The 27,370-nt window shown below is 39.0% G+C and overlaps 14 protein-coding genes across 16 annotated transcripts; 7 read left to right on the top strand and 7 right to left on the bottom strand.

The window, feature by feature from the left end:
- The first annotated feature begins 60 nt into the window (after positions 1-60).
- LOC124310827 (putative transferase CAF17 homolog, mitochondrial) lies at positions 61-1,391 on the top strand. Its single transcript, XM_046774879.1, has one exon. It carries the CDS (start codon positions 194-196, stop codon positions 1,304-1,306), a length of 1,113 nt encoding a protein of 370 aa, XP_046630835.1. The 5' UTR covers positions 61-193; the 3' UTR covers positions 1,307-1,391.
- A 28-nt stretch (positions 1,392-1,419) lies between these two features.
- On the top strand, positions 1,420-1,833 carry LOC124312940 (cysteine-rich DPF motif domain-containing protein 1-like). Its single transcript, XM_046777543.1, has one exon. The coding sequence runs from the start codon at positions 1,420-1,422 to the stop codon at positions 1,831-1,833; it is 414 nt and encodes a 137-aa protein (XP_046633499.1).
- On the bottom strand, positions 1,834-3,399 carry LOC124310760 (RNA-binding protein 34-like). Its single transcript, XM_046774734.1, has 3 exons — positions 2,415-3,399; positions 2,039-2,347; positions 1,834-1,967 (listed from the first exon to the last, which is right to left on the bottom strand). The coding sequence occupies exons 1-3, from the start codon at positions 3,306-3,308 to the stop codon at positions 1,872-1,874; spliced, it is 1,299 nt and encodes a 432-aa protein (XP_046630690.1). The 5' UTR covers positions 3,309-3,399; the 3' UTR covers positions 1,834-1,871.
- On the top strand, positions 3,392-6,504 carry LOC124352547 (translation initiation factor IF-2, mitochondrial-like). Its single transcript, XM_046802079.1, has 11 exons — positions 3,392-3,724; positions 3,780-3,906; positions 3,978-4,158; positions 4,216-4,553; positions 4,616-4,665; positions 4,734-4,948; positions 5,011-5,215; positions 5,278-5,382; positions 5,449-5,572; positions 5,638-6,009; positions 6,073-6,504. Exons 1-11 carry the CDS (start codon positions 3,449-3,451, stop codon positions 6,318-6,320), a joined length of 2,241 nt encoding a protein of 746 aa, XP_046658035.1. The 5' UTR covers positions 3,392-3,448; the 3' UTR covers positions 6,321-6,504.
- A 322-nt stretch (positions 6,505-6,826) lies between these two features.
- On the top strand, positions 6,827-8,174 carry LOC124311170 (acylphosphatase-2-like). Its single transcript, XM_046775531.1, has 4 exons — positions 6,827-7,059; positions 7,274-7,400; positions 7,772-7,900; positions 7,969-8,174. The coding sequence occupies exons 1-3, from the start codon at positions 6,948-6,950 to the stop codon at positions 7,884-7,886; spliced, it is 354 nt and encodes a 117-aa protein (XP_046631487.1). The 5' UTR covers positions 6,827-6,947; the 3' UTR covers positions 7,887-7,900; positions 7,969-8,174.
- LOC124311028 (eukaryotic translation initiation factor 3 subunit K-like) lies at positions 8,109-9,215 on the bottom strand. Its single transcript, XM_046775275.1, has 4 exons — positions 9,056-9,215; positions 8,746-8,965; positions 8,465-8,684; positions 8,109-8,388 (listed from the first exon to the last, which is right to left on the bottom strand). The coding sequence occupies exons 1-4, from the start codon at positions 9,106-9,108 to the stop codon at positions 8,231-8,233; spliced, it is 651 nt and encodes a 216-aa protein (XP_046631231.1). The 5' UTR covers positions 9,109-9,215; the 3' UTR covers positions 8,109-8,230.
- An 838-nt stretch (positions 9,216-10,053) lies between these two features.
- On the bottom strand, positions 10,054-12,041 carry LOC124310707. The gene is made up of 4 exons (XM_046774666.1): positions 11,864-12,041; positions 11,541-11,758; positions 11,240-11,436; positions 10,054-11,167 (listed from the first exon to the last, which is right to left on the bottom strand). Exons 1-4 carry the CDS (start codon positions 12,015-12,017, stop codon positions 10,096-10,098), a joined length of 1,641 nt encoding a protein of 546 aa, XP_046630622.1. The 5' UTR covers positions 12,018-12,041; the 3' UTR covers positions 10,054-10,095.
- Positions 12,042-14,038: 1,997 nt separating this feature from the next.
- On the bottom strand, positions 14,039-16,726 carry LOC124310719 (trimethylguanosine synthase-like). Of its 3 annotated transcripts, XM_046774673.1 has the most exons (12): positions 16,636-16,726; positions 16,456-16,513; positions 16,322-16,369; positions 16,055-16,243; positions 15,848-15,979; positions 15,593-15,744; positions 15,335-15,475; positions 14,970-15,261; positions 14,770-14,901; positions 14,535-14,686; positions 14,274-14,414; positions 14,039-14,198 (listed from the first exon to the last, which is right to left on the bottom strand). In XM_046774673.1, the coding sequence occupies exons 1-12, from the start codon at positions 16,681-16,683 to the stop codon at positions 14,088-14,090; spliced, it is 1,596 nt and encodes a 531-aa protein (XP_046630629.1). In that variant the 5' UTR covers positions 16,684-16,726; the 3' UTR covers positions 14,039-14,087. The 3 variants fall into 3 exon arrangements, with proteins under 3 accessions (XP_046630629.1, XP_046630637.1, XP_046630644.1); XM_046774681.1 differs by having other exon boundaries at positions 16,055-16,247; positions 16,456-16,718; XM_046774688.1 differs by lacking the exon at positions 16,322-16,369 and having other exon boundaries at positions 16,055-16,247; positions 16,456-16,717.
- Positions 16,727-19,218: 2,492 nt separating this feature from the next.
- On the top strand, positions 19,219-19,995 carry LOC124312948. The gene is made up of 4 exons (XM_046777556.1): positions 19,219-19,344; positions 19,408-19,502; positions 19,587-19,689; positions 19,933-19,995. Exons 1-4 carry the CDS (start codon positions 19,288-19,290, stop codon positions 19,993-19,995), a joined length of 318 nt encoding a protein of 105 aa, XP_046633512.1. The 5' UTR covers positions 19,219-19,287.
- Positions 19,996-20,269: 274 nt separating this feature from the next.
- LOC124310998 lies at positions 20,270-21,262 on the bottom strand. Its single transcript, XM_046775225.1, has 2 exons — positions 21,104-21,262; positions 20,270-21,028 (listed from the first exon to the last, which is right to left on the bottom strand). Exons 1-2 carry the CDS (start codon positions 21,161-21,163, stop codon positions 20,333-20,335), a joined length of 756 nt encoding a protein of 251 aa, XP_046631181.1. The 5' UTR covers positions 21,164-21,262; the 3' UTR covers positions 20,270-20,332.
- A 652-nt stretch (positions 21,263-21,914) lies between these two features.
- On the top strand, positions 21,915-22,506 carry LOC124313043. Its single transcript, XM_046777721.1, has 3 exons — positions 21,915-22,044; positions 22,108-22,202; positions 22,287-22,506. The coding sequence occupies exons 1-3, from the start codon at positions 21,988-21,990 to the stop codon at positions 22,504-22,506; spliced, it is 372 nt and encodes a 123-aa protein (XP_046633677.1). The 5' UTR covers positions 21,915-21,987.
- A 461-nt stretch (positions 22,507-22,967) lies between these two features.
- LOC124310990 lies at positions 22,968-23,960 on the bottom strand. Its single transcript, XM_046775211.1, has 2 exons — positions 23,802-23,960; positions 22,968-23,726 (listed from the first exon to the last, which is right to left on the bottom strand). Exons 1-2 carry the CDS (start codon positions 23,859-23,861, stop codon positions 23,031-23,033), a joined length of 756 nt encoding a protein of 251 aa, XP_046631167.1. The 5' UTR covers positions 23,862-23,960; the 3' UTR covers positions 22,968-23,030.
- Positions 23,961-24,611: 651 nt separating this feature from the next.
- Positions 24,612-25,252, top strand: LOC124311158. The gene is made up of 3 exons (XM_046775504.1): positions 24,612-24,742; positions 24,806-24,900; positions 24,985-25,252. Exons 1-3 carry the CDS (start codon positions 24,686-24,688, stop codon positions 25,205-25,207), a joined length of 375 nt encoding a protein of 124 aa, XP_046631460.1. The 5' UTR covers positions 24,612-24,685; the 3' UTR covers positions 25,208-25,252.
- Positions 25,253-25,990: 738 nt separating this feature from the next.
- On the bottom strand, positions 25,991-26,982 carry LOC124311005. Its single transcript, XM_046775237.1, has 2 exons — positions 26,825-26,982; positions 25,991-26,749 (listed from the first exon to the last, which is right to left on the bottom strand). The coding sequence occupies exons 1-2, from the start codon at positions 26,882-26,884 to the stop codon at positions 26,054-26,056; spliced, it is 756 nt and encodes a 251-aa protein (XP_046631193.1). The 5' UTR covers positions 26,885-26,982; the 3' UTR covers positions 25,991-26,053.
- Positions 26,983-27,370: the final 388 nt, after the last annotated feature.

The following is a 27,370-nucleotide window of genomic DNA, read 5'->3' on the forward strand; positions in this document are numbered from 1 at the left end:
AAAAGTGAATCAAAATAATATAATAGTTTGTTGAAAGCTTACATTCATACTTACTGCCTTGAATTCCATTCCATTATAATCTCAACATCGCACTGATGAAAGCAATCTCGATCTCCTGATAAACAAAAATAAAAAAACCTTGGACTAGATCGACTAGATTAGGAGATTTTCTAACATTTTCAAGCACCGTCAGATGGCGCTGGAGTTCCTACATTTTAGTTGTAAACAAATCGAATCGACCACGACTTGCTCAACAATCGAGCTCAATCTCTCTCTGCAAGGTACGATAACAATTTTAACTCCCCTTCTACCAAAAGTTTCGTCCATGTGGCGGTCTATTCAAGCAGTTGCTCTGAGATCGGTGGCCGCTAGTTCGGTTCGACGCGTTCATCAGAAATGCACAGTAAACGCACAGGAACTCAAAGGAAGGGCAATCGTCAAAGTTTCTGGATTGGATGCCGGTTCGTACCTTCAGGGTCTTATGACAAACGATATCAAACACTTGGACGAAGATAACAATCCCAACATGTACTGCATGTTCCTCAACCGGCAGGGAAGAATACTTTACGATGCCATCATCCACTCTTCAAAAGAATCTGGCAGCTACCTGATTGAATGTGATGCAGAGTGCTCGGAATCTCTAGCCAAGCACCTCACCATGTTCAGAGTCAGAAGGAAGGTGGTTATCTCCATAGAGGAAACACTGAAGCCTTGGGTTCTCTTTGATCAGCCCCCCGAAGGTCTCAGTAATGAAGTCATTTTAGCCCGAGATCCCAGAGTCAAAGAACTGGGATGGCGAGTGTTGGTTGATTCCAACAAAAGTCTAAGTCATCTAATAAAGAATCTCTGCGTGGACAACACTGATCGATACACTGAACTCAGATATAAACTTGGTGTGGGAGAAGGCTCTCGAGATATGCCACCCGGCACATGTTTCCCACTCGAATGTAATTGCGACTACCTGCACGGCGTCAGCTTCCACAAAGGGTGCTACTTGGGACAGGAACTTACGGCCAGGACTTACCACACGGGTGTAACCAGAAAACGTTTGATGCCGGTTGTCTTCCAACAGCCTTCCGATTCCATCCAGTTAGAATCGACCATTTCTGATGAAAAAGGACAACGGGTGGGAAAACTACGAGGATATCTTCACGGATCGGTTTACGGTCTCGGCCTCTTGCGGATACAACAAGCCCTCTCTTCTTCTCAATTGAAAATCGACTCGAATCTAATCGAAACCCACCGACCGGCTTGGTGGCCCATTGAAGCGCCCAAAGATCGCGCCCAACTTGAATCTAGCTCTTAAAATAAAAAAGACTACCCCCACAATAGATACATTTTACATGTGTTTGTCATTTAAATTTGTTACAATACAATGTTTTTCTCTGTTCCGCTTTTGATTTGTCACTTATCCTATAGATGGACAGGATTGATCCAGTGGTGAAGCAGGAACCGACTGAGGAACTTGGTGAAATCGTGAAACCCAAGGAAGAAAAGAAAGCAGAACAAATCGAAGAAGGTGGTCAATTTCAGTGTGCCTTGTGCGGCTGGTCAGAGCGTTACCACGGTCACGGCACAAGTCTTCCTTTCGCCCGCGGAATAAACTTCAACGAGGACGCATACGTCATGCGAGATCCATTTGTTCCATACGCCCAAAATCTCTATTTCTTCCTTGGAGCTCCCTGCTCAGCATGCCAGCGACTAGTTTGCGCCAATTGTAGCCTTTTTTACTCTAAACGATTCTGTGGCGAATGCGCCAACAAAAACGTGCAACATTTTCCCGTCGAGGTGCAGAAAAAGATTCACGAATTGAAAACTAATAAAAGCCAATAATTCGAGAAGAGAAACGTCGTTTTTTATTATTATTCTGATTACTTCTTTTTGTTAACGAAAGCCAATTTGGCGGCAATTATTTTCTTGCGCTGCTCCTCCTTATTTCTTTTTACTATTTTGCCAGTTTTTACGACCTAAGAAAGAGGAAAAAAGCATTAAAAGACCAATTGTTACTTGAAAATAAAAGACTTGATTTTAGTTTTACCTTGGCACTGTCGTTACCAGTCGTTTCTCCGGCAAACGAATTGACTTTAGCTGGTTTGTGGTACGATTCTTTATTGCGTTTCTTCATTTTGCTGATCCAGCCGGCGCCTTTCTTTCGTTCTTCTTGCGATTCTTTGTGTTTGATTCGCTTATAAGCACCCGATTCTTTGCCATCTTCTCTTTCTTTGCCAGGTTTCTTTTCTTCAGTTTTGAAGGGTTTGGGGTTCTTCTTGCATCGAGACACTCGAATTGGTCGATCGTTTAACAGCGACTGGTCAAGTTTCAATGCCAATTCCACTGAATCAGCACTCTAAAAAAACAAAACGCCAAAACTTTATTAGTCTGAATGAAAATACTAATGTGACAGAATGACTTACTTCAAAATTGACATAACCGAACCCTTTTCCCATTCCGTTGACTCGATCACGGATAATTCGAACGTCACTAATTTTACCGCATTCTCCAAAATGAAGCCAGAGAGCTTCATCTGTAACATCAAAAGTCAAGTTGCCTACGAAGATGCCTAGGCTGAGTTGCTTCTTAATGTTTGAATCTGAAAGGAGGCTGACGGCAATGTGATTTTCTTGAAATTCACAACCAGTCATGGCAACTGCAGCTTGAGCAGCTTCATTGGTTTCGAATCGAACAAAAGCCGAGATGGATTGTCGATTGGGATGAAATTCTTGTTTGATGACAGCCACCTTCTTTGGCATGGCAGGGTCAGCCAATGCAGCACATCTCAGCCAAACAGCATTGATTTTCCCACATTTGGCAAAAAAATGGTGAACAGTTCTCCTCTTGATTTTGATGGGCAGATTTTTCACCAAAACCACCCTGTCCCCGTCTTCCTTCGACTCTCCTTTTTTTTCCAAATTCTTCTTGACGTTCTTGAGCTCATTCTTTTTTAACTTGCGGCTAACCTTGTCAGACTCATCTTCTTCTTCCATCTCCATGTCATCGTCATCTTCGGGTCCAGGATCCAAAATTTTCTCCACTTCATCTTCATCAAGATCTTTGATACTTTTGGTATTTTTTGTGCTTGGGAAATTGGAAATGGCATATTGATCAGCCTGTCTCTTCTTCTTCTTCACCTTTTTTACTTCTTCCTTGGGTATGGGGACGTTTGCTACGACTACATTTGTAACAGCATTTGAACTGGCAAAGAGTTGATCGAGCACTTTTTGATTTTTCTGCAATGATGTCTTCTGAGTAGATTCGTCCAATTTCTGGCTAACAAAATTAGCTACTGAGCCAATTTCGTAATGCGTCATCTTAAAATTGAAACCTGGAAAATCAAATTGTCAAAACCTCACAACACGATGCACACGTGCAAGATGAATTTCGTCTGCTGCTGCCTCCTCCTTCCTTGACTATATTTTGTCTGCTGTAGCCATGGTAACCTTGGTTGAAAATGGCAACTTCCACAGGGAGTAGTAAAATTTCAAGAATTTACCGGCTTTCAAGAATATTATTAGTTAAACGCGCTATTTTCCCTCTACACCGAGACAATGTATCAATCTATGGCTCAAGGACGAAACCTTTGGAAAATACTGGTTATTTTTCTCGTTATAGCTTTATTAGAACAAATATTTTAGACCCAAACCGCTCCGTGATCCCTGTAAATCATTCTTGTAATTTCAGTACCACTGCAATATGTTTGAAACAGCGAAGAACCAACGATGATAAAGTATTAGACATTAATTCATTTATCAAGATCATTTATTAAATTTTTTTTTTTACAGAAAAAAGGGCTTGCACCACAATCACTTAAAACCATCAAAATGCTAAACAAAGCAGAAATGAAGATGATTAAAATCTGGAAGAACATGTCTGTTCTGCAGTTAGCAAGTGCCATGGATAAAGATTTAGGTATTTCTTTCTTTCTTTTATTTTTTTCTCTTTGTTTTTAATTTGAATTCCTCCTCATCACTCGCATTTAGATCACATTTTTGAGGTCATGATTTATGTTGATAATTCTGCTGACTATGATCAACCGTGGAAGTGTATAGACAACATTAAAGTGATCCAGGAAATTGTCAAGAAAAGTGGCATGCGCTGCACAATAACTGCAGAGCCAACCATTGAAACACACAATAAAGAAATCAAGGATGCTGTGAGAAGGTGAAAATGGAATTATTTGGTCTTAAGTTTGCTCTGCTGAATGCAACATCTTATCAGGCCACCAGCCAAAACAAGTGATTGTGTGCCACGTCATCCCGTTGTAACAATCATGGGCCACGTTGATCACGGAAAGACTACACTTTTGGATTCTTTAAGACATACGCGAGTCGTAGACGGCGAGTTTGGCGGCATCACCCAACATATAGGAGCCTTTGAAGTGTGCCTTGATAATGGTGAAATGATCACTTTTCTTGATACGCCTGGTCACGCAGCTTTTACGGCAATGCGATCTCGGGGTGCCCACGTCACAGATATCGTGGTATTAGTCGTGGCAGCTGATGATGGTGTCATGGAACAAACTAGAGAGTCCATTAGACTGGCAAATGAAGCTAAAGGTAAAAATTGCATAATTTACTTATCTGGTAGCGATTTCTCATTTGCTTTTTCCATTTGTTAGTTCCAATCATCGTAGCCATCAATAAGGTTGATAAACGTGAAGCGGATATTGTAGGTTTCTTTCTTAATTTCTTATTTCAAATATTATCCGATTTAAAAATATTTTCTTATCTTCACAGGCGAGAACTAAAAATATGCTAATGGCTCAAGGTCTAGTCTTAGAGGAAGCGGGTGGAGATGTACAAACAGTAGCAGTGTCAGCACTTAAAGGTACTGGCCTTCAAGAGTTGATCGAAACTATCAACACGCAAGCAACATTACTCGACCTAAAGGCAGATCCAAAAGGCCTGGTCGAAGCCACAGTAATAGAATCAAGAACGGACCCTTTTCGGGGGTAATATTCATGAACCCATTTTTTGAAAACATAAACCCATTTTTGCATTATTTTTTACCCAGGAAGCTCTCGACTGCCATCATTCAAAGAGGGACTCTACGGAAAGGGTCTATCCTCGTAGCCGGTACAGCTTGGGCCAAAGTAAGATCCATGTTTGATGACCAAGGCAAACCTATTCAGCAGGCCCCCCCTTCTACGCCAGTCGAAATCGTTGGTTGGAAAGATTTGCCAAGTGCGGGTGATGAAATTTTTGAAGTTGAAACAGAAGTAATGTCTTGGTAAAAAAAATGCATCGATTACTTAAAGTTATAATAATTCTGATTTTTCAGAGGCGAGCCCACGAAGTTATTTCATTTCGCCAATCGCTGAAATCGAAAGAAAAATTGGATGACGATTTAGTTGTCATTCAACAGAAAGTGGAAGAACATTTAAAAGTATGATTATTAATTTTTATCTAATAAGCTTAACAAATTTAAATTGAAGTGTTTTAATAATTAAAGGATTACAAAGTCAAGCTTGGGGAAAAGCAGCGAATGGGTAAGATGAGATACAAAATTAGAGGGATTCGGCCGCGAGCTACTAAGGAAATATCCGCAGGCCCCAAATTATCGATTATCATCAAAGGTATAAAACTGTTATTTTTATGTAGTTACAAATTACATTTAATGTATTGGCTTGTATTTCATTAGGTGATGTGGACGGCTCTGTAGAGGCTTTGCTTGATGTCCTTGACTCTTACCAATCGGAGAAGTGTACACTGGATCTCATCCATTACGGTGTCGGACCCATCACCGAGAGTGACATCAAACTAGCTGAGCCTTTCAATGCGATCGTCTATGCCTTTAACACTGGCGTAGCGCAGCCAAATGTGCGGCAACTTGCCAAGTTGCAAAAAGTCCAAATCAAAGATTACAATATCATTTATCGACTATTTGATGACCTGCGTAGCGAAATGGAGAAACTCTTGCCGCCCACCGAAGCCGAGGAAATTATTGGTGAAGCCAACGTCCTCCAAGAATTCATTGTCACAGAAGGAAGACATAAATTACCTGTGGCGGGATGTAAGTTTCATGATGATTAATTTAGAACTTGTATACTAATTTCAAATGAACATGTCAATCTAGGTCGTTGTGTCAAAGGAATGTTGAAAAAAGCTGCATTCTTCCGTTTGATCCGGGGCGAAGATTCCATCTATGAAGGTCGAGCTGCTTCCATAAAGCACCTCAAAAACGAAGTTGACACCATTAAAAAAGACGTCGAATGTGGAATAAGACTTGACGACGCAAGTCTACAATTTCGTCCTGGTGACAAACTCGTCTGTTATGAAATGAAAGAAGTTCCTCAAACTATCGACTGGGATCCGGGCTTTTGAAACATGAAACCAGACCTGTAGAGACCTAATGCAATACACACTGTACAGTCTTGCAAAAAAAATTTACCGAGTCAGCACCACTCGAGTTTTCATTCTCAATAGCTTCCCAGGATACTTGAACAATTTGCGTAAACATGAGCTGACAAACGAGTAGGTACGTGACTTGGTCTATACCTTATTCCAGCAGTCAGCTCTTGACCTAGCTATTTATAGATGCATTTGAAAAGCCAATGTACCGTAACGTTTTAGCACTATTACGAATTTTTGTTTTTTGTTGTTAAAATCAAAGAAGCTTAGTAGTTTCCATTTTCTTTTTGCATTCAAGAGATGGGGACGTGAATGACCCTGAACACGACGGAACTTGCCCGAGTAGAGATTCAGGAAGAGTCTAGCTCCAACTTGCTATTGGTTGGCTGTCATTCAACAAAAAGATGTACACACAAAAACAGTCTTTCGAGAAAGCGATCCTAGCGCCGCCCACGGGTTAGAAAACCGTGCTGCCTCCCGGAATTGTCTTCCGTCCGAGTCATTGTGCGCAGTGGGTGTTTAAGCGGCGGTGCTATTCCGCATCATTCGAATTCAGTGTACTGAGTGTTGTCTAAAAATCTCCGGTTAATTTATCAAATAATGGGCCAAGACGGTGAGGTATCTAACGATCAAGGGGGTGAAGTCAACCCCGCCGCTGCTGGTGGAGTCACTTTTGTTTCTGTAGAATTCGAAGTCTACGGTCATGTTCAAGGTATTTATTTATACAGCTACACACGTAATTTTTTAAAGCTGATCACTCCCAGTGTAAATGGCTCGTACGTAAATATTCAGCACCTGACACCCCGCCTGCGCTATTCTCGTCCCCCACGTCCACGCCTAAGATGGTGTTGATTGACTATGATCACAAGCCTTCACACCCTGTTTCTTTTATTTCTTACATTGTGTACCAACCGTGACGTCTGTAGGATGCTACTTCACCAAGTTCTGCAAAGATACGGCCGATCAGCTGGGCCTATCCGGATGGGTGAAAAATTCCAAAAAGGGAACCATCGTCGGTAAAGTTCAAGGAGAGAAAATTCGAATTGACGAAATGTAAGTTTTTGATTAACAAATAAGCCGACATTCCGTGTGGCGTATTGTTTTAAATAGCAATTTACAGATTTAGAACGTAGGGTACAGCAGCAGGAGCAGCTCCGAACGATTTAAACGACGAAATGACGATTGGCATCGAGCCCATTCGAGGTTCTAGATAAGGCACACGAGTCATGGTTTGGGCAGGACACGTCGTTAAATACCTTAACTATGCTGGGCTCGTCCTCTGTAGAGCGAGGAGAAACAAGCTACTTTTAGAATCTTCCTGACCCGTCATGCGCTCGGTGCCAAAGCGGATTCGTCTGTGTGTTTAACGAGTTCTACTACTAGAAATAATTAAAATTGTTGTTCCAAACCTTTTTCTTCGACAGGGCACAATGGCTGACGAGGACAGGTAGCCCCGGATGCAAGATCGACCACGCCGAGCTTCGCAATTGGGAATACCTTGCGCGGCCCGAGTTCCGCGGATTCAGCATCCGTTTTTGAAGCGAATGAAAATGGTTTTTCTTTGTTTTTTTAATGTCCCGCTAATCATTTAAAACATCCACCAATTCACTTGTCAATGTAGAGGCACATGCCCACACCATATCGGCCAAAGCAGAATCGAATTTCAGATCTTTTAATTAGATGCTGCTTGAGAGGAAAACAGATTCCGGGTGTAAATACGGCGATAGGATTCACTGCTTGGGTGGTTTAACGATCATCAAATTCAAACATGACAATTGTGTATATGAAGCTGTTACAAAACAGAAATACACTGCCCTTGGAATTGTTTGTTTGTTGGTTTTTCTTTCTTCCTGTTTGCAGATCGGTCAAAGACAGTTTCACTTTTAAATGCAGTGTGACATGATTCCAGCCACGTTTTCAAATTCGATCTTCTCAGTGATGTTTTTGGTCTTGACCAAATCTTCTTGCGACGTGATGAACACACGTCCGTTGCCCAGGTCCTTCCAGCTGCACTTCCCGACCCATTGTTTCAAAACTTGATCTGAAAAGAGAGGTTTTTAAAATTAAAATGTCTAAAACCATGTTAAGAGGGAATACATGGATAATATTGCCATTACCGTTGACATTGCCAAGAAGTTCTTTTAATACCGGAACTTCAATAGTTTGATAGGTAATGTTGACAACATGAGCAACAAACTTCCTAATAGCATCTTCAAATCCTTGAACAGTAATAATTAGGTCACCACATTTGGCCAATTCCTCCCAAAACTGCTTGAATTTGCACGTTTCCAGCAAATCAGCTAGGACCATTACTCTGCTCACTTGAGGTTCTTCCAACTGAAAAGTAAAAAAATTAATTCCTATTAAATATATTAGATTAAACAATCATATTACATACCCTATCTTGAGTCAAAAGGCATTTGCACAGCAAGAAGTCTGTGTGAGGTAAATTGGTCATTGCCTTCAGTAGGATCAGATTAACAATGTTACTACGGTAGAAATTTGGGCCAAATTGGTACAATCGCAACACACTTAGGTTGGCCTCTAAGTCATACATATTTTCTTGTGCTTGCAGTTCAACATAGCGTTCTAGCTTCTGAAGATTGTCGGGATTGTACCTAGAAATAAGAGAACAAACCGCCATTGTTCATTACAGTGTTCCTCAACTATGGAGATGGGGTAAACTTTTTCAGATTATTTTCTCTTACCTTTCAATTCCTTGTAGCATAGACGCGATTTCTGTTTTCATCTTTTCGGCCATTATAATGAACTGTTATTGAAATTGTTAACAATCAGTAACTAGACTTTGACGGATGACGGAAATGTGGCTTTAGCAGACGCTTTCGGCCTAAGAGGCTCTGTTGCCATTTAAAGCATTATCAGCTAAGTGAAGGAGTGGAAACTTTCCATTTTCACTATGCGATAAAAGTCGAGAATGAAACAAATAGAACGATTTTTTTTGTGAGCTTCTCATGGGTTTTTACTTGGTTAATTTAGGGCGAAAACCCTCATAAACCCCTCAGTCGGAAAGTAACTCCGCTCCTTGGTAGGTGGAGCGGGTGGAGCTGTGGAGCTTCTTTCAACCAATGAAAGTGATTCGAATTTCCGCCAATTTTAAAAGTTGAAGATGTAGCTGACATTTAAATCTTTGAAAAATCTTTGACAGAAGATATTTTCACGGTACACTTAGCACTTAGCAGATTAGGCGATGGTCAAAATTTGAAAATTTTACACCATATTATGCGACTTTATGTCTTTGCGAAGGAAAGTTCCTTGCTAGATTCCGACACCGTCACGTTTATTTCATATTTATTCGAGAATTGTCACGTTCATTTAAAATATGTAATGAACAGGTTACTTCTGCCCCGTGAAAGTCATAATAGTATTATGATACTTTCACTTTCACTTAACGATGAAGGGTTACAAAAGATGCCAATCAATGGATTAAAAAAGACGACAAAAAATAAAAACTAATAACTGTTACTTGCTGCCATCAGTAACTAATTTTAATAATGGTTGCTCAAACATGCGCTATGAACCCTATTTCCCCGAGGAATCCGAGCAAACATCAAAATGCCACCTTTATAAGATACCGAGAGAGAACATATGAGATTTCCTCGTGTTGTTACTCAAGAATAATAAAAAAAACAGTACCGGTAAATTACCGATATTAATTACCGGCGGTAATTGAGTGGTTTTATCATAAAAAATGTATTACATTGTACCTTTTTATTTTTTTAACTAATAATTAGTAAGGGTGACGTATTTCTAATTCAAGTTCCCAATTGTTCTTGGTCAAAGTTTCTTCCCATTCGATGGAATCTTCAAACGTTATCTTATCGCAACGATGCAACTTCAGTGACTTTAGAGGGATATTCTGTTGTAAAAAAAGGTTCACACCGTATTTAGTTACTTCGTTACAGTGAGTTAACCACAATCTCTCAAGATGACGAAAGGAATTGACATGCGTTGCTTTTCGTATGATTTTGTCAGTTAGGTTATTCAAAAGTTTTATGGAAATGAATGATAGTAACGGAGAAGACAATAAGGTTAACACAATTTCTGCGGGGACAAAGGAATGAAGCGAATCATCAGAACATAACATCAATTCTTCCAGATGTTTTAAGATAGGAATTTCCCTTTTATTTCCCGATTTTTGTTCTTCTTCTTTAGGCCAACGATCAAATTTGCTGCGCATATGAAGGCAAAGGTATTGAAGCTTGTGGCAAAATTGCATTATGGTTAAAATGTCTAAGTCAAGGAAGAAAACGTCAAGTTCTAATTTTTTCAAGGAATTCCCAAATTTTTTGAGAAGGGGAAAAACTCCTCCTTCAAAAGTGATACCCCCAGAATATCTAAAAGTAGCTTCATTAAAGTTTAAAGGCTTTCTTTGATCGATTTCAAGGATGTAGAGGCTTTTAAGGGAAAGTAAACTAACGAGATCCGCGTCTTTTACGATTCCATCACACATCAATGTCATGTCCACTTTTGTAATGTAAGGACAGAGGAGCACCGATTTTTCAAGACTACCACCTTTGTATACTGTTCCTTTCAAAATATATAGGGCAGACAGCGCGTATTTAGGAATAGGTAGCCCTTGATCTGCAGCATTTTGAGCTATTTCAGCCAAACCGTCAATGGTTGCCTCATTCCAAAGTATTTTCAAGAAAGGCAGATTATCAAAGGCCGTTTTAATGCCTTGATTGGTTATTGCTTTGCAACCGTAGAAATTAAGTAAGCGAATGGATCTGCAATTTCCAATCACGCACAGTCCTCTAATTCCAGCGTCTGTGATGGGATGGTATCTTGCGCTTAGTTCCCTGAATATTATTTAATTTTAGAATAAATCAATTTCATAAATTATCCACGATGCTGTAATAAGTTTTTTTTACCTTAATTCTGTACAATGTTGCCCAAGAAGATGCAAAAATTCATCCTGTGCTGAAGGAAACCGAGGTAATTTGGACAATAAGTCATCAGTAGATACATCCAAAACTTGTAGTTTTGAAAACTTGCATATCAGATTAATATGAAATGGAAATGCAGAATCATAATAAAACATCAACCGCATCCGCAATATTTTCAGCTGCTATATAAGTCAGAAAAGTAGGTGTCTTTAAGAACAATCTTATTTTTTCGTAAAGAGAACGCATGTTTAAATCTTAATGTAATTTAGATACAAACTCTACTTACTTTGCTTCTTACTGAAGCCAGTCGAAGAATGTAATGTGTATCTTTTTTCCTTTGATCAAGTTTTCCACAAGCCATAAATGGTATTTCTAATTCAGTAAGGTGTGGTGTTATTAAAAGGGGAAGGTATTCAATAGCTCTTGGCCGGTATTGGTCTCCGACGAGAAATACGAAAATACTTTTACAAGTAAAGTTGAGAAAACCGTCCACAACATTTGAAGCTGGTGAAAAAAAAGAATAAAGACAAATAATAGTATCATGGGTTGGCTTTGAGATTGAGCAGTAAAATGTAAAACCTATAAATATTAGTCCGTCGTTATACTTACGTAACTGATCAAATGGATTATTTGTGTTGTTTTCTAAATCCAGTTCGTTATCCATAAGGGCAACAATATCTGATTCACTAAGAAACAATTTCATATTGTGCAAAATTACACATTCACACAATCTTGACAGCGATTTGACACTTTTCACTTGCATTTAGCCTGCCGAGTAGCTTCTAGTTCCCGCCGTGTCGTTTAGAAGAGTATTCATTTAACCGCATTTAACACTTTGGAAGATTGATCGTATTAACCTTGATGCATGGTTTATAAAAATCCAGGGCTCTGATTGGACCTATCAAAAATAAATATCTGTTCTCGGATTTGTTTTGCCCCAAACATCTTCTAGCACATCACATGATAATATGCTGACATTTTTTATGAAGGAATACAAGGTCAGTTAAATAGAAAGAGTAAATCGATTACGCTGACGATATGAACGCCTGCTGAGTATGCCACCATAGCCTTGAAGAAAAAGAACTTAGAAACAAAGGTCCTAATCAGCATTATATTGTCGCGTACAGTTTAGTACAGACGTCGATCATAGAGATGATTCTGGGAAATGACGACAAGGGGACGACTGGCGACGATGACATAAGGTCACCTTGGTAACCCTACCTTTAAGACGACCCCCTGTAGACGTAAGGTAGAGTCGAGTTGCTGGGCCCTGGTGTGTGGGTCTCTCGTTTTGTTTGGTGTTGGGCACTGTCGTCGGTGTGTAGTGACGGCAGTGCATGTAATTTGGCGGAGGCTGGGCTCGTGCAATCGTAGAGCCAGCTACGTAAAACTGCAGCACTGGTCGGCCACAGCAACGTGAAGCCCGCGCTGACCCGCCCGTGACAATATCTTAGAACTACGTATATACTGTGCTTCAACTTGATGAATTCCCAGATGATTACTGTCCTTTCAGAAGTAGGCCCCTACTAAGAAATCGAATATCGTTGCGCAATATACCGACCCATTTTCATCCTATATAATTGGCATTCGAGAAAAAAAGGGTTCACTTCTATAAAAGGACCCACTGCATTTGTTGGGCTCGCAAATAAAACATGTGCTATTACATTTCGCAAAACGTAACGGTTTAAAAACGTGTATTTGCAAACTTCCGGTAATGTTGATGATTTTTCGTTCACTTTTTTCTTACAATGAAGCACTGATTATTATAAAGTCTAAGTTAACATATTTAAAAAATATGATGAACCATTGGGCGATTATAAATAGCAAGGAACAGGCGAAACACACGAGCGACTAGATTACTAAACGCTAGAAATGTATATATTTGTTTACGATTATTTTCCCACACCAAATTTGATTCCTTCACTAGCATGTGCATCAATCCGAATCCGATGCGATTGCGTCAAAGTAATCGTTTAACTTCATTGGAATCGGTTTGTTGGGTGTGACATAGGACATATTATTAGAAGGCGGATCATTTTTTCAGAACACTGTCATTGGGAACCACCTCTCCATACCCCTGGATATACTCCCTGTTTTCATGCGCTCTTTTCCCCACCAAATGAAAATGATGAAAGAATGACTTCGCATCTGCTAAATAGCTTTATAGATTATAGATGAACGCGATGAACCGCCTTATTTTAGATTTGTAATTTCGTTTGGGCGAATCAATTTGAGTGATAAAATTATCAAATTTTGGAGATCATTATGTTCACAGTTTTATTAGAATTTAGAATAAAATAAACAAAAAATCAAACCTACAGTACTTCGTATTCAAAATATAAGCTAATATAAGATGATATCGGATATTTTCTCAATTAGTCAATTTAAGCTTTGTTATACTATCGGTGGCTATATTACCAAATATACGGGAGAGAAAAATATGCAGCATTTCTTGTCTGCTGCATAATAATGGCAACTCGATTATCTTTTATACACAATCCACAGAAAAATTTGTCATTTAAGCATAATAAAGTTGGCACACTAATTCAGAAAACACACACGTATATCGTTTAAGTTGTAAAAGCGGTTAACCCTTTTGAAGACTATCAGTATGTACAATTAATGTCAATGTTAATCCTAACCACATTTTCTATTTATGGAATAACATGTTTTGTATAGTATCGCCGACTATGAAGTCAGTACGAAGTCTAGGATAATATATCGGTTGAGTATAATCGGAATTCATACATTATTTCTGAAAGAGATCTAAAACTCGGTCACAACTTTCAGACAGTAGATCTGTGCGATTTCTTTATTTGCATAAAATCTAAAGTCACCATGGATCAAGAATCAATCCTCCATAATAGGCGGTAATAGTTTGGACTTTATTGTTCAAGATGTTTTGTTCGATTTCAGCTTCACCATCAGTGGCGATTCCAATCAACTGTAATAATATTGCAAGATATTCGAATATGAAATAAGATTATTACATTTTAATTGAAATTTTTTTCTTACTAACTTGATCTACATTAGTGTTCCTTGGAAGAAAGTAAGCCAGGTTTGACGTAATCTTTTGTGCTGCTTCAAATATGTCGATTCCGTTAGGTTGCATATCTTCCAGACAAAATTGGGGCGCTGAGAGATATTTTGGTCCACCCCACTAAATATTAAAGATATAAAAACTATGTAAGCAAATCTGAAGTTTATTAATAATACAGTCATTAATTGTCAACGGTATAATAGAAATATAGAAAAATAAAATGACACGTTGATTGATTACCGGAGGCGAAAGAAAGACTACATCTGCCTTCAGACTAGGAGCCAATTGAAAAAAATCTCCGACGATGAATTCAATTCGATCGGCTACACCGTATACCGATGCATTATGCCTAGCTAGCTCTATTTTTGAAGGATCGATATCTATCGCAATAACTAACTCAAAAAAACGAAAACAAAATATGAATAAAAAGAATAAGTATCAGATCTCACTAACTATCAAATTGAAATAAAAATACCTCTTTCACACTTGAATGCAAACTGGATGGAATTTCCTCCGGCTCCACAAAACGCATCAACTATCAAATCGCAGCGGCATCTTTCTGCAATGTGTCGAGCAATGCGTTCTGGCGTTACCGAAAACCACGAATCTAGAGAGGGGAGAAAGGGTTTTGGATATCGGCGAGAAATTCTTTCCAACAAAAGCTCTAAGAAGTACCGTAATCCAATCGAATGCCTTTGTCAAATTTTGAAAACAGTTTATAGCGTTGAGCCCAGTACTTTTTCAACTCCTTGTTTTCAGGTATTTCAGGCAGCTGCAGGACCTTCTGGGTTTCATCATCTTGTTGCTTTTTAAGACCAGACTTTAAGTACTTTGCAATTTGTTTACCCGCAACAGCGTTGTAGGGTTCAAGAATCAATTCTCCATAATAGGCGGTAATAGTTTTGACTTTATTATTCAAGATGTTTGGTTCGATTTCAGCTACACCATCAGTGGCGAGTCCAACCAGCTGTAATAAATATTGCAAGATATTAAATTGTGAAATGAGATTTATTACAATTTAATTGAACTTTTGTTCTTACTTGATCTACATTAGTGTTCCTTGGAAGAAAGTAAGCCAGGTTTGACGTAATCTTTTGTGCTGCTTCAAATATGTCGATTCCATTAGGTTGCATATCTTCCAAACACAATTGGGGGGTTGAGAGGTATTTTGGTCCATCCCACTAATATTAAATGAATAAAAAATATGTAAGCAAATCTAAAGTTCATTAATAATATAGTCATACATTTTCAATGGTATAGCACAAATATAGAAAAAAAATACCACGTTAATTTATTACCGGAGGCGAGAGAAAGACTACATCTGCCTTCAGACTAGGAGCCAATTGAATAAAATCTCCGACGATGAATTCAATTCGATCGGCTACACCGTATACCGATGCATTATGCCTAGCTAGCTCTATTTTTGAAGGATCGATATCGATCGCAATGACTAACTCAAAAAACAATAAAAAAAACAAACAAACAGACAATAAAAAAACAAATAATGAATAAGTATACAGATCTTGCTTACAGTCAAATTGTAATAAAAATACCTCTTTCACACTTGAATGCAAACTGGATGGAATTTCCTCCGGCTCCACAAAACGCATCAACTATCAAGTCGCAGCGGCATCTTTCTGCGATGTGTCGAGCAGTTCGTTCTGGCGTTACCGAAAACCACGAATCTAGAGGGAGGAAAAAGGTTTTAAATAGATATAAGCGAGAAACTCTTTCCAGCCATTAAGCTCTATAGCAAGTACTGTAATCCAATTGAATGCCCTTGTCAAACTTTGAAAACAATTTATAGCATTGAGCCCAGTACTTTTTCATCTCCTTTTTTTCAAGTATTTGAGGCAGCTGCTGGACATTCTGGGTGTCTTCATCGTCGAGTTTATTAAGGCCAGACTTCACATACTGTGCAATTTGTTCATCCGCAACAGCATTGTAACCTACCTTAATTTTAATAAATAATTACTGCAAATTACTTCACTATTTCAAATAATTGGAGAAATTCATAATGATTTTACCATGCTTCTGTGTCTGAACATTTTTTTTTGTAAAATTCAAGATCTTGCCTTGTGAATTACAACATACATTATAAAAATTAGCTATATCAACTTCAATTACATATTATACAATATTAATTATAGTAAAATACTACCTATGCAGGAAAGTCCGATTGGAAAGTGGGGTCTTAGTGGGGACACGGTGGTGAGAAACTAAGCCAAGTACACGTAAATACGTATAGTTAATTAAAATAAATCCAATGAACACAATCAGTACCCTACTCAAAACAGTTACCGATGGTACTAGTAATGTAAATAAGAAGTGAAAACAGTACTAATAAAAATAGAAGAAGTTTCGACAGACACCGTTTGTAGCCGTGCATTCACTCATTCAGTCACTGTTTGTTTTTGTATCTAGGTTCTAGGATACGCCATGACGTTGCCAGCTAACTTAATCTAAGCCATGGAGGAGTACTGCAGAGCCTCTTGTGGGTGTGTGGTGAACTACATAGGGAAACTCAGTCTTTCTAGTCTAAGTCTAAGTCTCTGCTTGTAGATTATGGCACTAGTGTTTTGCAGGTTACTGCAGATACGTAAAAGAAGCGTAAATCACAGTAATTAAGTCCTTCGAGCTCGCAATTAGATCGTTTTTTTTTTATTTTTAAAATCGAAGTCTACCTATAAAGGAAGTCAAACTAAATTAAAAGCAGTGTGTTTGTATATGTACGATGTTCATTAGTACTATCAAAATTCGTATATTATAGAACGCCTATGGTGTGTTGGATAAGGCGTTTGGATTTAGTCACCGCCAAGCTCTAAACTGTAGAACAGAATACAAATTATCGAATAATTGAGTCACTCTCTCGTTAGCGGTGACATCAAGTAAACGTTGTTTCACGACGGTAACAAGCCTGACTAATCAATTATGTAATTTTATTTTGCTGATTGATTAACTAGGATTTATTCCGTAATCTAATTAACTTCAAGCGTAATCCATCAGACATTCGAATCCCAAGAGACGCAAATTTTTTTTTAAATCCACATTTTATTTTTATTTATTGATTTGTATTATTAGGATTTTTATCAGTATGAAATTTTTAATTGTAAGTATATTTCAACAAGTTAAATAATTCCTGGATCAAAATGATGCAGTAGAAGAAAATTCTCATACTCCAGCGGTGTTATTTTAACGTAAACTTTGCCATATCGACTTTGCTTAAAATACCTTCCTTGCATAATCTGAAATGTAAAATTTGTTATGAACTCACACACTCATTGTGTTTGACACTGTTTGGCTGTTAGCCTGTTGAGTGTTGACTGACAGACTGAATACATCAAAACGTTTAAGGAGAACTAATTAAGTAAATGAAATTATTTTTGTTCTGGTCGCACCGCATATTTTTTGTGTAATTTTAAGACCAAAAAGTCCGAAATCTGTCGTGAAACGCCCGAGCTATGGAGCGTTACATACATACAGACAAAGTGACATGGTATTTTTTTTTCTGCGTATGCGACTATATTAGCTTCGCCCTTCGGGCTCGCAATTATTTTTTCAGCTTAAATTATTTTCCACAGTATTGTAAACCGGCAATGCTGTACCCAAGGCGCTTACTTTAAGAACTGTGGTTTTCAGAGTTCAGCTTGTAAAGCTCGTCATTTCAGAGTTTTCCGCGTCTTCCTACCTTAATTGAAAATTACCAGAGTGATCGCTCTGCGATCATGATAGGTAATTGTAATTGTAGTAGGAAGGAATGAGAGAGACCCTAAGGGTGTAGACCTATTTTATTTTAGCATTTTCAAAGATTTGAAGGTTATGTAGCCTTCGTCGGCCGCTGCACGCCCCCTTTTCCTCAGACTTATACTGAGGCGGCCGCGTGCCGAAAACAATAACGTTGAAACAAGAAGTACTTGACAGACAGAATATAAGGGCAACATTGGAAAAAAGAAACAATTTCTTTGGAGGCATAAAAAACTGACTGCTTGTCAGAAAAAGCCGAATAGAGATAACATAAAGAGATAATGGCTTCTTGAGGGGAACAATATGTTGAGTCCAGAGAGAAAGAGACGGACAATTTTTTGGCAGGCCGTTTGCTCACGTTGGTTGGCCTGTGCTGCCTCCTGCCCGGCCTCTTTTGGAATGCCTCTCCGGTTGAATCCTGGGAAATGGCCCGTACAAAATGCAACATTTAAGATGTGGGAATAGAAGAATGAGCGGGAGGATTGAGGGTTGGGAATAAAGACCCTTAGGGTCTCGCAACTACACGACAGATGGGCAAAAGTTTGCGTCAATAACTGAAATGGGGTTTCAATAGCTATGTTTATTCAACTATTATTTGTTGGATTTCTTTCACCTAACACAGCGCACATGAATGCATGATAAGAGAACATGTGGCTCCACGTATAATCTGTGTGTATTGTGGCTAAGAAATGACTTGCAGACTCGTGTTGATTTACCGCCACACATTTTATAGCAGCTGTGTGGGCATTATAAATTATTATAATGCCAATATATATTTTATAGCAACTGCTATTAACCAAACCACAAGCCAAACTAAACTGAAAACGAAATATACTTTGGGGGTAGGGTGAGCAAGAGAAACGTAAACAATTTTGCGCTGGACATTCCCAGCAAGTTGGCATCTTGAAAAGTCTTTCAAGAGAAACGGCATCACGCCCCAGAATGTCATCTATTATTCGAAGATCTAAAAGACGAGAAACAGCACATCCACCACCACGATAACGTCTTTGATGAAACGGGCATTAATAATGATTCAACGAAATGCGATTCGCTCGCTGATAACGAGCGTTTGACAGACAATCGATAAAAAAAGAAACGCTATATCTACGAAAATAGCGACCAAACACGGAGTATTTATTCAACTCTAGTTCTTGCTACAAGCGGGGGCCAATCACTTTTGTTTTGGTCGTCGCAAGATGAGGTCGACTATATCGCATCTGGCTTTATTATTCTGATTGCAATTTTATTAATGGACCAATGCCCGTGTGAACGGATCCACGGCCATCTTCGAATCACTTCGTATTACGTAAGTGGCAAGACTACGTTTGGTTCATTAAGGTTAACAACCAGTAACGATGTGTGCTCTCAGAATCCACTTGCTAATTTGCCCAATGTGCCCATCAATAAAATTGGCATGTTGGAGTCGAAATTGATTTACGTCCTCGCGAAATTCCTTAACTTCACGTAAGGAGAAAACATGAATTTTATTACTCATACGTTTCATAGATGATTCGGTTTTGTTTGCGTTGATTTTTATTCATCCTGCAGATACGAAATTTCCGTTCCCACGGACGTTCATCAGTTGGGCTCACATGACGAAACGAAAGGCAACGGTTCGTGGACTGGATTGCTGGGCCAATTTCTTCGCGATGTGCGAAATTCTTTTTTTTTTCCTCGTCACTAACTAACGATTTCTTCTTATTCTTCATGGAAGTGGATATGTCAATTTCATTTGGTACTTGGTTTCACTCGAGGCATTTGGTTTCGTGATTTCCATTCAATTCTGAATCAAAATCATGTATTGACAAAACGAATTACTTAATCAGAATCAGCGTTTAATTTTCATTATACCGTGTGATTTCTGTTGAATTTCATGAGATATTGGTTTTTGCAGATTTTGAGAAAAGTGGGAAGGCTATACCCTCCCCATAAAACAATAATTCACGCTGAAGTCTAGCGTGAGAAAGTAAGCTAGGGCAAACAATTTATAGAATTGTTCCAAACATCTATTCATTCTTAGTCTACCCTATTATACTTCGAAAGTTTTAATGAACTCTGTGGTTGGTCTGGATTTTCTTTTATGGATATGAGTTATTTCCTGTAATAAGCCATTTGGAAAACGTGGAAACCATTTTCGTACAACCGAATGGCACCAGTTCCTTCCAAACAGTGTACGAACATGTCCAATAAAGTTTCTTTTTTTAAATAGGTTAAAACAATAAACAAAAAGGTTGCTTATGCTTGTTTATTGAATAAGAATTTAGGGAAATGGGGTCAAGTATCAGTATATGGGGTTAATAAATTTGCAAGTTTGAGAAATAAGCGGTGGTGGCATCATCAACCCAAAAAGCAATGGGGCCCGGGGATCTTGTGCCCAACATAGATACACTTAGAACAGCTTTTGGGTCGTAATCGATGAAAACACTCGCTGTGTTATTCTTGACGGTTATGCGAAGATGATTCCAACGTTTCTCTGCAACTTTTGCTCCAGCTTCGTACTGCCCAGGGAACTGCTCGCGCAGAGTATCGAAATGCCAGTTGGGAGGGGAAATGTATTGAATGGCTCGAACATTTCTAGGTTCTGGCGGCGGAGGATTACTTAATAACCCATTGGTCATTCTCAAGTAGACAAGGTCGTAAGTTTCCTTATTAATATCAGGTTGTAGGCGGAAAGCAACACCTGCAAAGGCGCGACTAAATTCATCGGCGTAGCTGTTACGTTCGGCTGCAATGTCAACTTCGATAGTGCCTTCGTAGAAATAGGTCAATGGGATTCTAACGTAGGCGTTGGCTTGAACCACCCCATTAATAGCATAGTTCTTTTGATATTCGTCAGTGAAAGCCACTTTTAGTGCTGGGCGACCCAAGTAATCGGCCCGACTGACGTTCACGTTAGTTGAAAAGAACTGCTGCATAATAAAGACGGCCAATGGTGGCGGCCCTGATAACGGACACACCTCTCTCAGATTGTCCATCATCGCCTCATTTTGCTGGAAAATGGCATAACAAACAAGAAATAAAAACACTTCCTTCAAAAGAAATAATATATTTAAAGTCAAGTTTACCATTCCGGCTGATGCGAATGCCACGCAGCAGGCAAAATAGAGAGATAAGAGTAAAGTCATTTCTATTGGTTAATATATTTATTGAAATATTTCGTGGAAGCGGGGTTTCGATAAATTCGGCTTGTTTCTGGCCTTTTATAGCCAGGGAAGACAACTACACGACAGATGGGCAAAAGTTTGCGTCAATAACTGAAATGGGGTTTCAATAGCTATGTTTATTCAACTATTATTTGTTGGATTTCTTTCACCTAACACAGCGCACATGAATGCATGATAAGAGAACATGTGGCTCCACGTATAATCTGTGTGTATTGTGGCTAAGAAATGACTTGCAGACTCGTGTTGATTTACCGCCACACATTTTATAGCAGCTGTGTGGGCATTATAAATTATTATAATGCCAATATATATTTTATAGCAACTGCTATTAACCAAACCACAAGCCAAACTAAACTGAAAACGAAATATACTTTGGGGGTAGGGTGAGCAAGAGAAACGTAAACAATTTTGCGCTGGACATTCCCAGCAAGTTGGCATCTTGAAAAGTCTTTCAAGAGAAACGGCATCACGCCCCAGAATGTCATCTATTATTCGAAGATCTAAAAGACGAGAAACAGCACATCCACCACCACGATAACGTCTTTGATGAAACGGGCATTAATAATGATTCAACGAAATGCGATTCGCTCGCTGATAACGAGCGTTTGACAGACAATCGATAAAAAAAGAAACGCTATATCTACGAAAATAGCGACCAAACACGGAGTATTTATTCAACTCTAGTTCTTGCTACAAGCGGGGGCCAATCACTTTTGTTTTGGTCGTCGCAAGATGAGGTCGACTATATCGCATCTGGCTTTATTATTCTGATTGCAATTTTATTAATGGACCAATGCCCGTGTGAACGGATCCACGGCCATCTTCGAATCACTTCGTATTACGTAAGTGGCAAGACTACGTTTGGTTCATTAAGGTTAACAACCAGTAACGATGTGTGCTCTCAGAATCCACTTGCTAATTTGCCCAATGTGCCCATCAATAAAATTGGCATGTTGGAGTCGAAATTGATTTACATCCTCGCGAAATTCCTTAACCTCACGTAAGGAGAAAACATGAATTTTATTACTCATACGTTTCATAGATGATTCGGTTTTGTTTGCGTTGATTTTTATTCATCCTGCAGATACGAAATTTCCGTTCCCACGGACGTTCATCAGTTGGGCTCACATGACGAAACGAAAGGCAACGGTTCGTGGACTGGATTGCTGGGCCAATTTCTTCGCGATGTGCGAAATTTTTTTTTTTCCTCGTCACTAACTAACGATTTCTTCTTATTCTTCATGGAAGTGGATATGTCAATTTCATTTGGTACTTGGTTTCACTCGAGGCATTTGGTTTCGTGATTTCCATTCAATTCTGAATCAAAATCATATATTGACAAAACGAATTACTTAATCAGAATCAGCGTTTAATTTTCATTATACCGTGTGATTTCTGTTGAATTTCATGAGATATTGGTTTTTGCAGATTTTGACAAAAGTGGGAAGGCTATACCCTCCCCATAAAACAATAATTCACGCTGAAGTCTAGCGTGAGAAAGTAAGCTAGGGCAAACAATTTATAGAATTGTTCCAAACATCTATTCATTCTTAGTCTACCCTATTATACTTCGAAAGTTTTAATGAACTCTGTGGTTGGTCTGGATTTTCTTTTATGGATATGAGTTATTTCCTGTAATAAGCCATTTGGAAAACGTGGAAACCATTTTCGTACAACCGAATGGCACCAGTTCCTTCCAAACAGTGTATGAACATGTCCAATAAAGTTTCTTTTTTTAAATAGGTTAAAACAATAAACAAAAAGGTTGCTTATGCTTGTTTATTGAATAAGAATTTAGGGAAATGGGGTCAAGTATCAGTATATGGGGTTAATAAATTTGCAAGTTTGAGAAATAAGCGGTGGTGGCATCATCAACCCAAAAAGCAATGGGGCCCGGGGATCTTGTGCCCAACATAGATACACTTAGAACAGCTTTTGGGTCGTAATCGATGAAAACACTCGCTGTGTTATTCTTGACGGTTATGCGAAGATGATTCCAACGTTTCTCTGCAATTTTTGCTCCAGCTTCGTACTGCCCAGGGAACTGCTCGCGCAGAGTATCGAAATGCCAGTTGGGAGGGGAAATGTATTGAATGGCTCGAACATTTCTAGGTTCTGGCGGCGGAGGATTACTTAATAACCCATTGGTCATTCTCAAGTAGACAAGGTCGTAAGTTTCCTTATTAATATCAGGTTGTAGGCGGAAAGCAACACCTGCAAAGGCGCGACTAAATTCATCGGCGTAGCTGTTACGTTCGGCTGCAATGTCAACTTCGATAGTGCCTTCGTAGAAATAGGTCAATGGGATTCTAACGTAGGCGTTGGCTTGAACCACCCCATTAATAGCATAGTTCTTTTGATATTCGTCAGTGAAAGCCACTTTTAGTGCTGGGCGACCCAAGTAATCGGCCCGACTGACGTTCACGTTAGTTGAAAAGAACTGCTGCATAATAAAGACGGCCAATGGTGGCGGCCCTGATAACGGACACACCTCTCTCAGATTGTCCATCATCGCCTCATTTTGCTGGAAAATGGCATAACAAACAAGAAATAAAAACACTTCCTTCAAAAGAAATAATATATTTAAAGTCAAGTTTACCATTCCGGCTGATGCGAATGCCACGCAGCAGGCAAAATAGAGAGATAAGAGTAAAGTCATTTCTATTGGTTAATATATTTATTGAAATATTTCGTGGAAGCGGGGTTTCGATAAATTCGGCTTGTTTCTGGCCTTTTATAGCCAGGGAAGACAACTACACGACAGATGGGCAAAAGTTTGCGTCAATAACTGAAATGGGGTTTCAATAGCTATGTTTATTCAACTATTATTTGTTGGATTTCTTTCACCTAACACAGCGCACATGAATGCATGATAAGAGAACATGTGGCTCCACGTATAATCTGTGTGTATTGTGGCTAAGAAATGACTTGCAGACTCGTGTTGATTTACCGCCACACATTTTATAGCAGCTGTGTGGGCATTATAAATTATTATAATGCCAATATATATTTTATAGCAACTGCTATTAACCAAACCACAAGCCAAACTAAACTGAAAACGAAATATACTTTGGGGGTAGGGTGAGCAAGAGAAACGTAAACAATTTTGCGCTGGACATTCCCAGCAAGTTGGCATCTTGAAAAGTCTTTCAAGAGAAACGGCATCACGCCCCAGAATGTCATCTATTATTCGAAGATCTAAAAGACGAGAAACAGCACATCCACCACCACGATAACGTCTTTGATGAAACGGGCATTAATAATGATTCAACGAAATGCGATTCGCTCGCTGATAACGAGCGTTTGACAGACAATCGCTAAAAAAAGAAACGCTATATCTACGAAAATAGCGACCGAACACGGAGTATTTATTCAACTCTAGTTCTTGCTACAAGCGGGGGCCAATCACTTTTGTTTTGGTCGTCGCAAGATGAGGTCGACTATATCGCATCTGGCTTTATTATTCTGATTGCAATTTTATTAATGGACCAATGCCCGTGTGAACGGATCCACGGCCATCTTCGAATCACTTCGTATTACGTAAGTGGCAAGACTACGTTTGGTTCATTAAGGTTAACAACCAGTAACGATGTGTGCTCTCAGAATCCACTTGCTAATTTGCCCAATGTGCCCATCAATAAAATTGGCATGTTGGAGTCGAAATTGATTTACATCCTCGCGAAATTCCTTAACCTCACGTAAGGAGAAAACATGAATTTTATTACTCATACGTTTCATAGATGATTCGGTTTTGTTTGCGTTGATTTTTATTCATCCTGCAGATACGAAATTTCCGTTCCCACGGACGTTCATCAGTTGGGCTCACATGACGAAACGAAAGGCAACAGTTCGTGGACTGGATTGCTGGGCCAATTTCTTCGCGATGTGCGAAATTCTTTTTTTTTTTCCTCGTCACTAACTAACGATTTCTTCTTATTCTTCAAGGAAGTGGATATGTCAATTTCATTTGGTCCTTGGTTTCACTCGAGGCATTTGGTTTCGTGATTTCCATTCAATTCTGAATCAAAATCATGTATTGACAAAACGAATTACTTAATCAGAATCAGCATTTAATTTTCATTATACCGTGTGATTTCTGTTGAATTTCATGAGATATTGGTTTTTCGCAGATTTTGACAAAAGTGGGAAGGCTATACCCTTCCCACTTTTTCAGTTTTGGCCAAATTTTAAATTTTCATTCCAATACATCATTTCGATTCAGAATTGAATGGAAATCATGAAAATCAAGTTTATCTTTACGTTGGTGTTACAGTTTTTGAAAAAAACGTAAAAATCCAAAAATGAAGTTGGTGCGCTAACAGCAATTTGTTTTCGTATAATTTTGAAATGGCTAGTTTGACGACCAAATGAATTTCTTAATCAGAATCAGCGTTCAATTTTGATTATACCGTGGGATTTTTGTCGAATTTCATGAGATGTCGATTTTTGCAGATTTTGACCAAAGTCGGAAGGCTATACCCTCCCCATAAAACAAAAATTCACGCTGAAGTCTAGCGTGAGAAAGTAAGCTAGGGCAAACAATTTATAGAATTGTTCCAACATCTATTCATTCTTAGTCTACCCTATTATACTTCGAAAGTTTTAATGAACTCTGTGGTTGGTCTGGATTTTCTTTTATGGATATGAGTTATTTCCTGTAATAAGCCATTTGGAAAACGTGGAAACCATTTTCGTACAACCGAATGGCACCAGTTCCTTCCAAACAGTGTACGAACATGTCCAATAAAGTTTCTTTTTTTAAATAGGTTAAAACAATAAACAAAAAGGTTGCTTATGCTTGTTTATTGAATAAGAATTTAGGGAAATGGGGTCAAGTATCAGTATATGGGGTTAATAAATTTGCAAGTTTGAGAAATAAGCGGTGGTGGCATCATCAACCCAAAAAGCAATGGGGCCCGGGGATCTTGTGCCCAACATAGATACACTAAGAACAGCTTTTGGGTCGTAATCGATGAAAACACTCGCTGTGTTATTCTTGACGGTTATGCGAAGATGATTCCAACGTTTCTCTGCAATTTTTGCTCCAGCTTCGTACTGCCCAGGGAACTGCTCGCGCAGAGTATCGAAATGCCAGTTGGGAGGGGAAATGTATTGAATGGCTCGAACATTTCTAGGTTCTGGCGGCGGAGGATTACTTAATAACCCATTGGTCATTCTCAAGTAGACCAGGTCGTAAGTTTCCTTATTAATATCAGGTTGTAGGCGGAAAGCAACACCTGCAAAGGCGCGACTAAATTCATCGGCGTAGCTGTTACGTTCGGCTGCAATGTCAACTTCGATAGTGCCTTCGTAGAAATAGGTCAATGGGATTCTAACGTAGGCGTTGGCTTGTACCACCCCATTAATAGCATAGTTCTTTTGATATTCGTCAGTGAAAGCCACTTTTAGTGCTGGGCGACCCAAGTAATCGGCCCGACTGACGTTCACGTTAGTTGAAAAGAACTGCTGCATAATAAAGACGGCCAATGGTGGCGGCCCTGATAACGGACACACCTCTCTCAGATTTTCCATCATCGCCTCATTTTGCTGGAAAATGGCATAACAAACAAGAAATAAAAACACTTCTTTCAAAAGAAATAATATATTTAAAGTCAAGTTTACCATTCCGGCTGATGCGAATGCCACGCAGCAGGCAAAATAGAGAGATAAGAGTAAAGTCATTTCTATTGGTTAATATATTTATTGAAATATTTCGTGGAAGCGGGGTTTCGATAAATTCGGCTTGTTTCTGGCCTTTTATAGCCAGGGAAGACAACTACACGACAGATGGGCAAAAGTTTGCGTCAATAACTGAAATGGGGTTTCAATAGCTATGTTTATTCAACTATTATTTGTTGGATTTCTTTCACCTAACACAGCGCACATGAATGCATGATAAGAGAACATGTGGCTCCACGTATAATCTGTGTGTATTGTGGCTAAGAAATGACTTGCAGACTCGTGTTGATTTACCGCCACACATTTTATAGCAGCTGTGTTGGCATTATAAATTATTATAATGCCAATATATATATTTTATAGCAACTGCTATTAACCAAACCACAAGCCAAACTAAACTGAAAACGAAACATACTTTGGGGGTAGGGTGAGCACCTCGGTGAACCTCTCACTCCTTCCTACTACAATTACAATTACCTATCGTGATAG

The sequence above is a fragment of the Daphnia pulicaria genome, chromosome 1 (assembly GCF_021234035.1).
Source record: "Daphnia pulicaria isolate SC F1-1A chromosome 1, SC_F0-13Bv2, whole genome shotgun sequence".
Lineage (NCBI taxonomy): Eukaryota > Metazoa > Arthropoda > Branchiopoda > Diplostraca > Daphniidae > Daphnia > Daphnia pulicaria.

What these genes read in the sequence shown, in the direction of transcription:
- LOC124310827 (XM_046774879.1), top strand. Translation starts at nt 194, where the DNA reads ATGGCGCTGGAGTTCCTACATTTTAGTTGTAAACAAATCGAATCGACC.
- LOC124312940 (XM_046777543.1), top strand. Translation starts at nt 1,420, where the DNA reads ATGGACAGGATTGATCCAGTGGTGAAGCAGGAACCGACTGAGGAACTT.
- LOC124310760 (XM_046774734.1), bottom strand. Translation starts at nt 3,308, where the DNA reads ATGACGCATTACGAAATTGGCTCAGTAGCTAATTTTGTTAGCCAGAAA. An exon ending in TCGGTTATGTCAATTTTGAA is followed by an intron (nt 2,348 to 2,414) that starts GTAAGTCATTCT and finishes TTGTTTTTTTAG; the next exon opens with AGTGCTGATTCAGTGGAATT. An exon ending in CTGGTAACGACAGTGCCAAG is followed by an intron (nt 1,968 to 2,038) that starts GTAAAACTAAAA and finishes CCTCTTTCTTAG; the next exon opens with GTCGTAAAAACTGGCAAAAT.
- LOC124352547 (XM_046802079.1), top strand. Translation starts at nt 3,449, where the DNA reads ATGGCAACTTCCACAGGGAGTAGTAAAATTTCAAGAATTTACCGGCTT. An exon ending in ATTATCGATTATCATCAAAG is followed by an intron (nt 5,573 to 5,637) that starts GTATAAAACTGT and finishes GTATTTCATTAG; the next exon opens with GTGATGTGGACGGCTCTGTA. An exon ending in TAAATTACCTGTGGCGGGAT is followed by an intron (nt 6,010 to 6,072) that starts GTAAGTTTCATG and finishes ATGTCAATCTAG; the next exon opens with GTCGTTGTGTCAAAGGAATG.
- LOC124311170 (XM_046775531.1), top strand. Translation starts at nt 6,948, where the DNA reads ATGGGCCAAGACGGTGAGGTATCTAACGATCAAGGGGGTGAAGTCAAC. An exon ending in AGTCTACGGTCATGTTCAAG is followed by an intron (nt 7,060 to 7,273) that starts GTATTTATTTAT and finishes TGACGTCTGTAG; the next exon opens with GATGCTACTTCACCAAGTTC. An exon ending in AAAATTCGAATTGACGAAAT is followed by an intron (nt 7,401 to 7,771) that starts GTAAGTTTTTGA and finishes TTTCTTCGACAG; the next exon opens with GGCACAATGGCTGACGAGGA.
- LOC124311028 (XM_046775275.1), bottom strand. Translation starts at nt 9,108, where the DNA reads ATGGCCGAAAAGATGAAAACAGAAATCGCGTCTATGCTACAAGGAATT. An exon ending in GCCTTTTGACTCAAGATAGG is followed by an intron (nt 8,685 to 8,745) that starts GTATGTAATATG and finishes TTTACTTTTCAG; the next exon opens with TTGGAAGAACCTCAAGTGAG. An exon ending in ACTTCTTGGCAATGTCAACG is followed by an intron (nt 8,389 to 8,464) that starts GTAATGGCAATA and finishes CTCTCTTTTCAG; the next exon opens with ATCAAGTTTTGAAACAATGG.
- LOC124310707 (XM_046774666.1), bottom strand. Translation starts at nt 12,017, where the DNA reads ATGCAAGTGAAAAGTGTCAAATCGCTGTCAAGATTGTGTGAATGTGTA. An exon ending in TAATCCATTTGATCAGTTAC is followed by an intron (nt 11,759 to 11,863) that starts GTAAGTATAACG and finishes TTTTTTCACCAG; the next exon opens with CTTCAAATGTTGTGGACGGT. An exon ending in TGGCTTCAGTAAGAAGCAAA is followed by an intron (nt 11,437 to 11,540) that starts GTAAGTAGAGTT and finishes TGACTTATATAG; the next exon opens with CAGCTGAAAATATTGCGGAT.
- LOC124310719 (XM_046774673.1), bottom strand. Translation starts at nt 16,683, where the DNA reads ATGCACGGCTACAAACGGTGTCTGTCGAAACTTCTTCTATTTTTATTA. An exon ending in AACTTCTTCTATTTTTATTA is followed by an intron (nt 16,514 to 16,635) that starts GTACTGTTTTCA and finishes TACTTGGCTTAG; the next exon opens with TTTCTCACCACCGTGTCCCC. An exon ending in TGCATTCAAGTGTGAAAGAG is followed by an intron (nt 14,687 to 14,769) that starts GTATTTTTATTT and finishes TTTTTGAGTTAG; the next exon opens with TTATTGCGATAGATATCGAT.
- LOC124312948 (XM_046777556.1), top strand. Translation starts at nt 19,288, where the DNA reads ATGGACCAATGCCCGTGTGAACGGATCCACGGCCATCTTCGAATCACT. An exon ending in TTCGAATCACTTCGTATTAC is followed by an intron (nt 19,345 to 19,407) that starts GTAAGTGGCAAG and finishes GTGTGCTCTCAG; the next exon opens with AATCCACTTGCTAATTTGCC. An exon ending in TGGGCCAATTTCTTCGCGAT is followed by an intron (nt 19,690 to 19,932) that starts GTGCGAAATTCT and finishes TGGTTTTTGCAG; the next exon opens with ATTTTGAGAAAAGTGGGAAG.
- LOC124310998 (XM_046775225.1), bottom strand. Translation starts at nt 21,163, where the DNA reads ATGACTTTACTCTTATCTCTCTATTTTGCCTGCTGCGTGGCATTCGCA. An exon ending in CATTCGCATCAGCCGGAATG is followed by an intron (nt 21,029 to 21,103) that starts GTAAACTTGACT and finishes GCCATTTTCCAG; the next exon opens with CAAAATGAGGCGATGATGGA.
- LOC124313043 (XM_046777721.1), top strand. Translation starts at nt 21,988, where the DNA reads ATGGACCAATGCCCGTGTGAACGGATCCACGGCCATCTTCGAATCACT. An exon ending in TTCGAATCACTTCGTATTAC is followed by an intron (nt 22,045 to 22,107) that starts GTAAGTGGCAAG and finishes GTGTGCTCTCAG; the next exon opens with AATCCACTTGCTAATTTGCC. An exon ending in GCGAAATTCCTTAACCTCAC is followed by an intron (nt 22,203 to 22,286) that starts GTAAGGAGAAAA and finishes TTCATCCTGCAG; the next exon opens with ATACGAAATTTCCGTTCCCA.
- LOC124310990 (XM_046775211.1), bottom strand. Translation starts at nt 23,861, where the DNA reads ATGACTTTACTCTTATCTCTCTATTTTGCCTGCTGCGTGGCATTCGCA. An exon ending in CATTCGCATCAGCCGGAATG is followed by an intron (nt 23,727 to 23,801) that starts GTAAACTTGACT and finishes GCCATTTTCCAG; the next exon opens with CAAAATGAGGCGATGATGGA.
- LOC124311158 (XM_046775504.1), top strand. Translation starts at nt 24,686, where the DNA reads ATGGACCAATGCCCGTGTGAACGGATCCACGGCCATCTTCGAATCACT. An exon ending in TTCGAATCACTTCGTATTAC is followed by an intron (nt 24,743 to 24,805) that starts GTAAGTGGCAAG and finishes GTGTGCTCTCAG; the next exon opens with AATCCACTTGCTAATTTGCC. An exon ending in GCGAAATTCCTTAACCTCAC is followed by an intron (nt 24,901 to 24,984) that starts GTAAGGAGAAAA and finishes TTCATCCTGCAG; the next exon opens with ATACGAAATTTCCGTTCCCA.
- LOC124311005 (XM_046775237.1), bottom strand. Translation starts at nt 26,884, where the DNA reads ATGACTTTACTCTTATCTCTCTATTTTGCCTGCTGCGTGGCATTCGCA. An exon ending in CATTCGCATCAGCCGGAATG is followed by an intron (nt 26,750 to 26,824) that starts GTAAACTTGACT and finishes GCCATTTTCCAG; the next exon opens with CAAAATGAGGCGATGATGGA.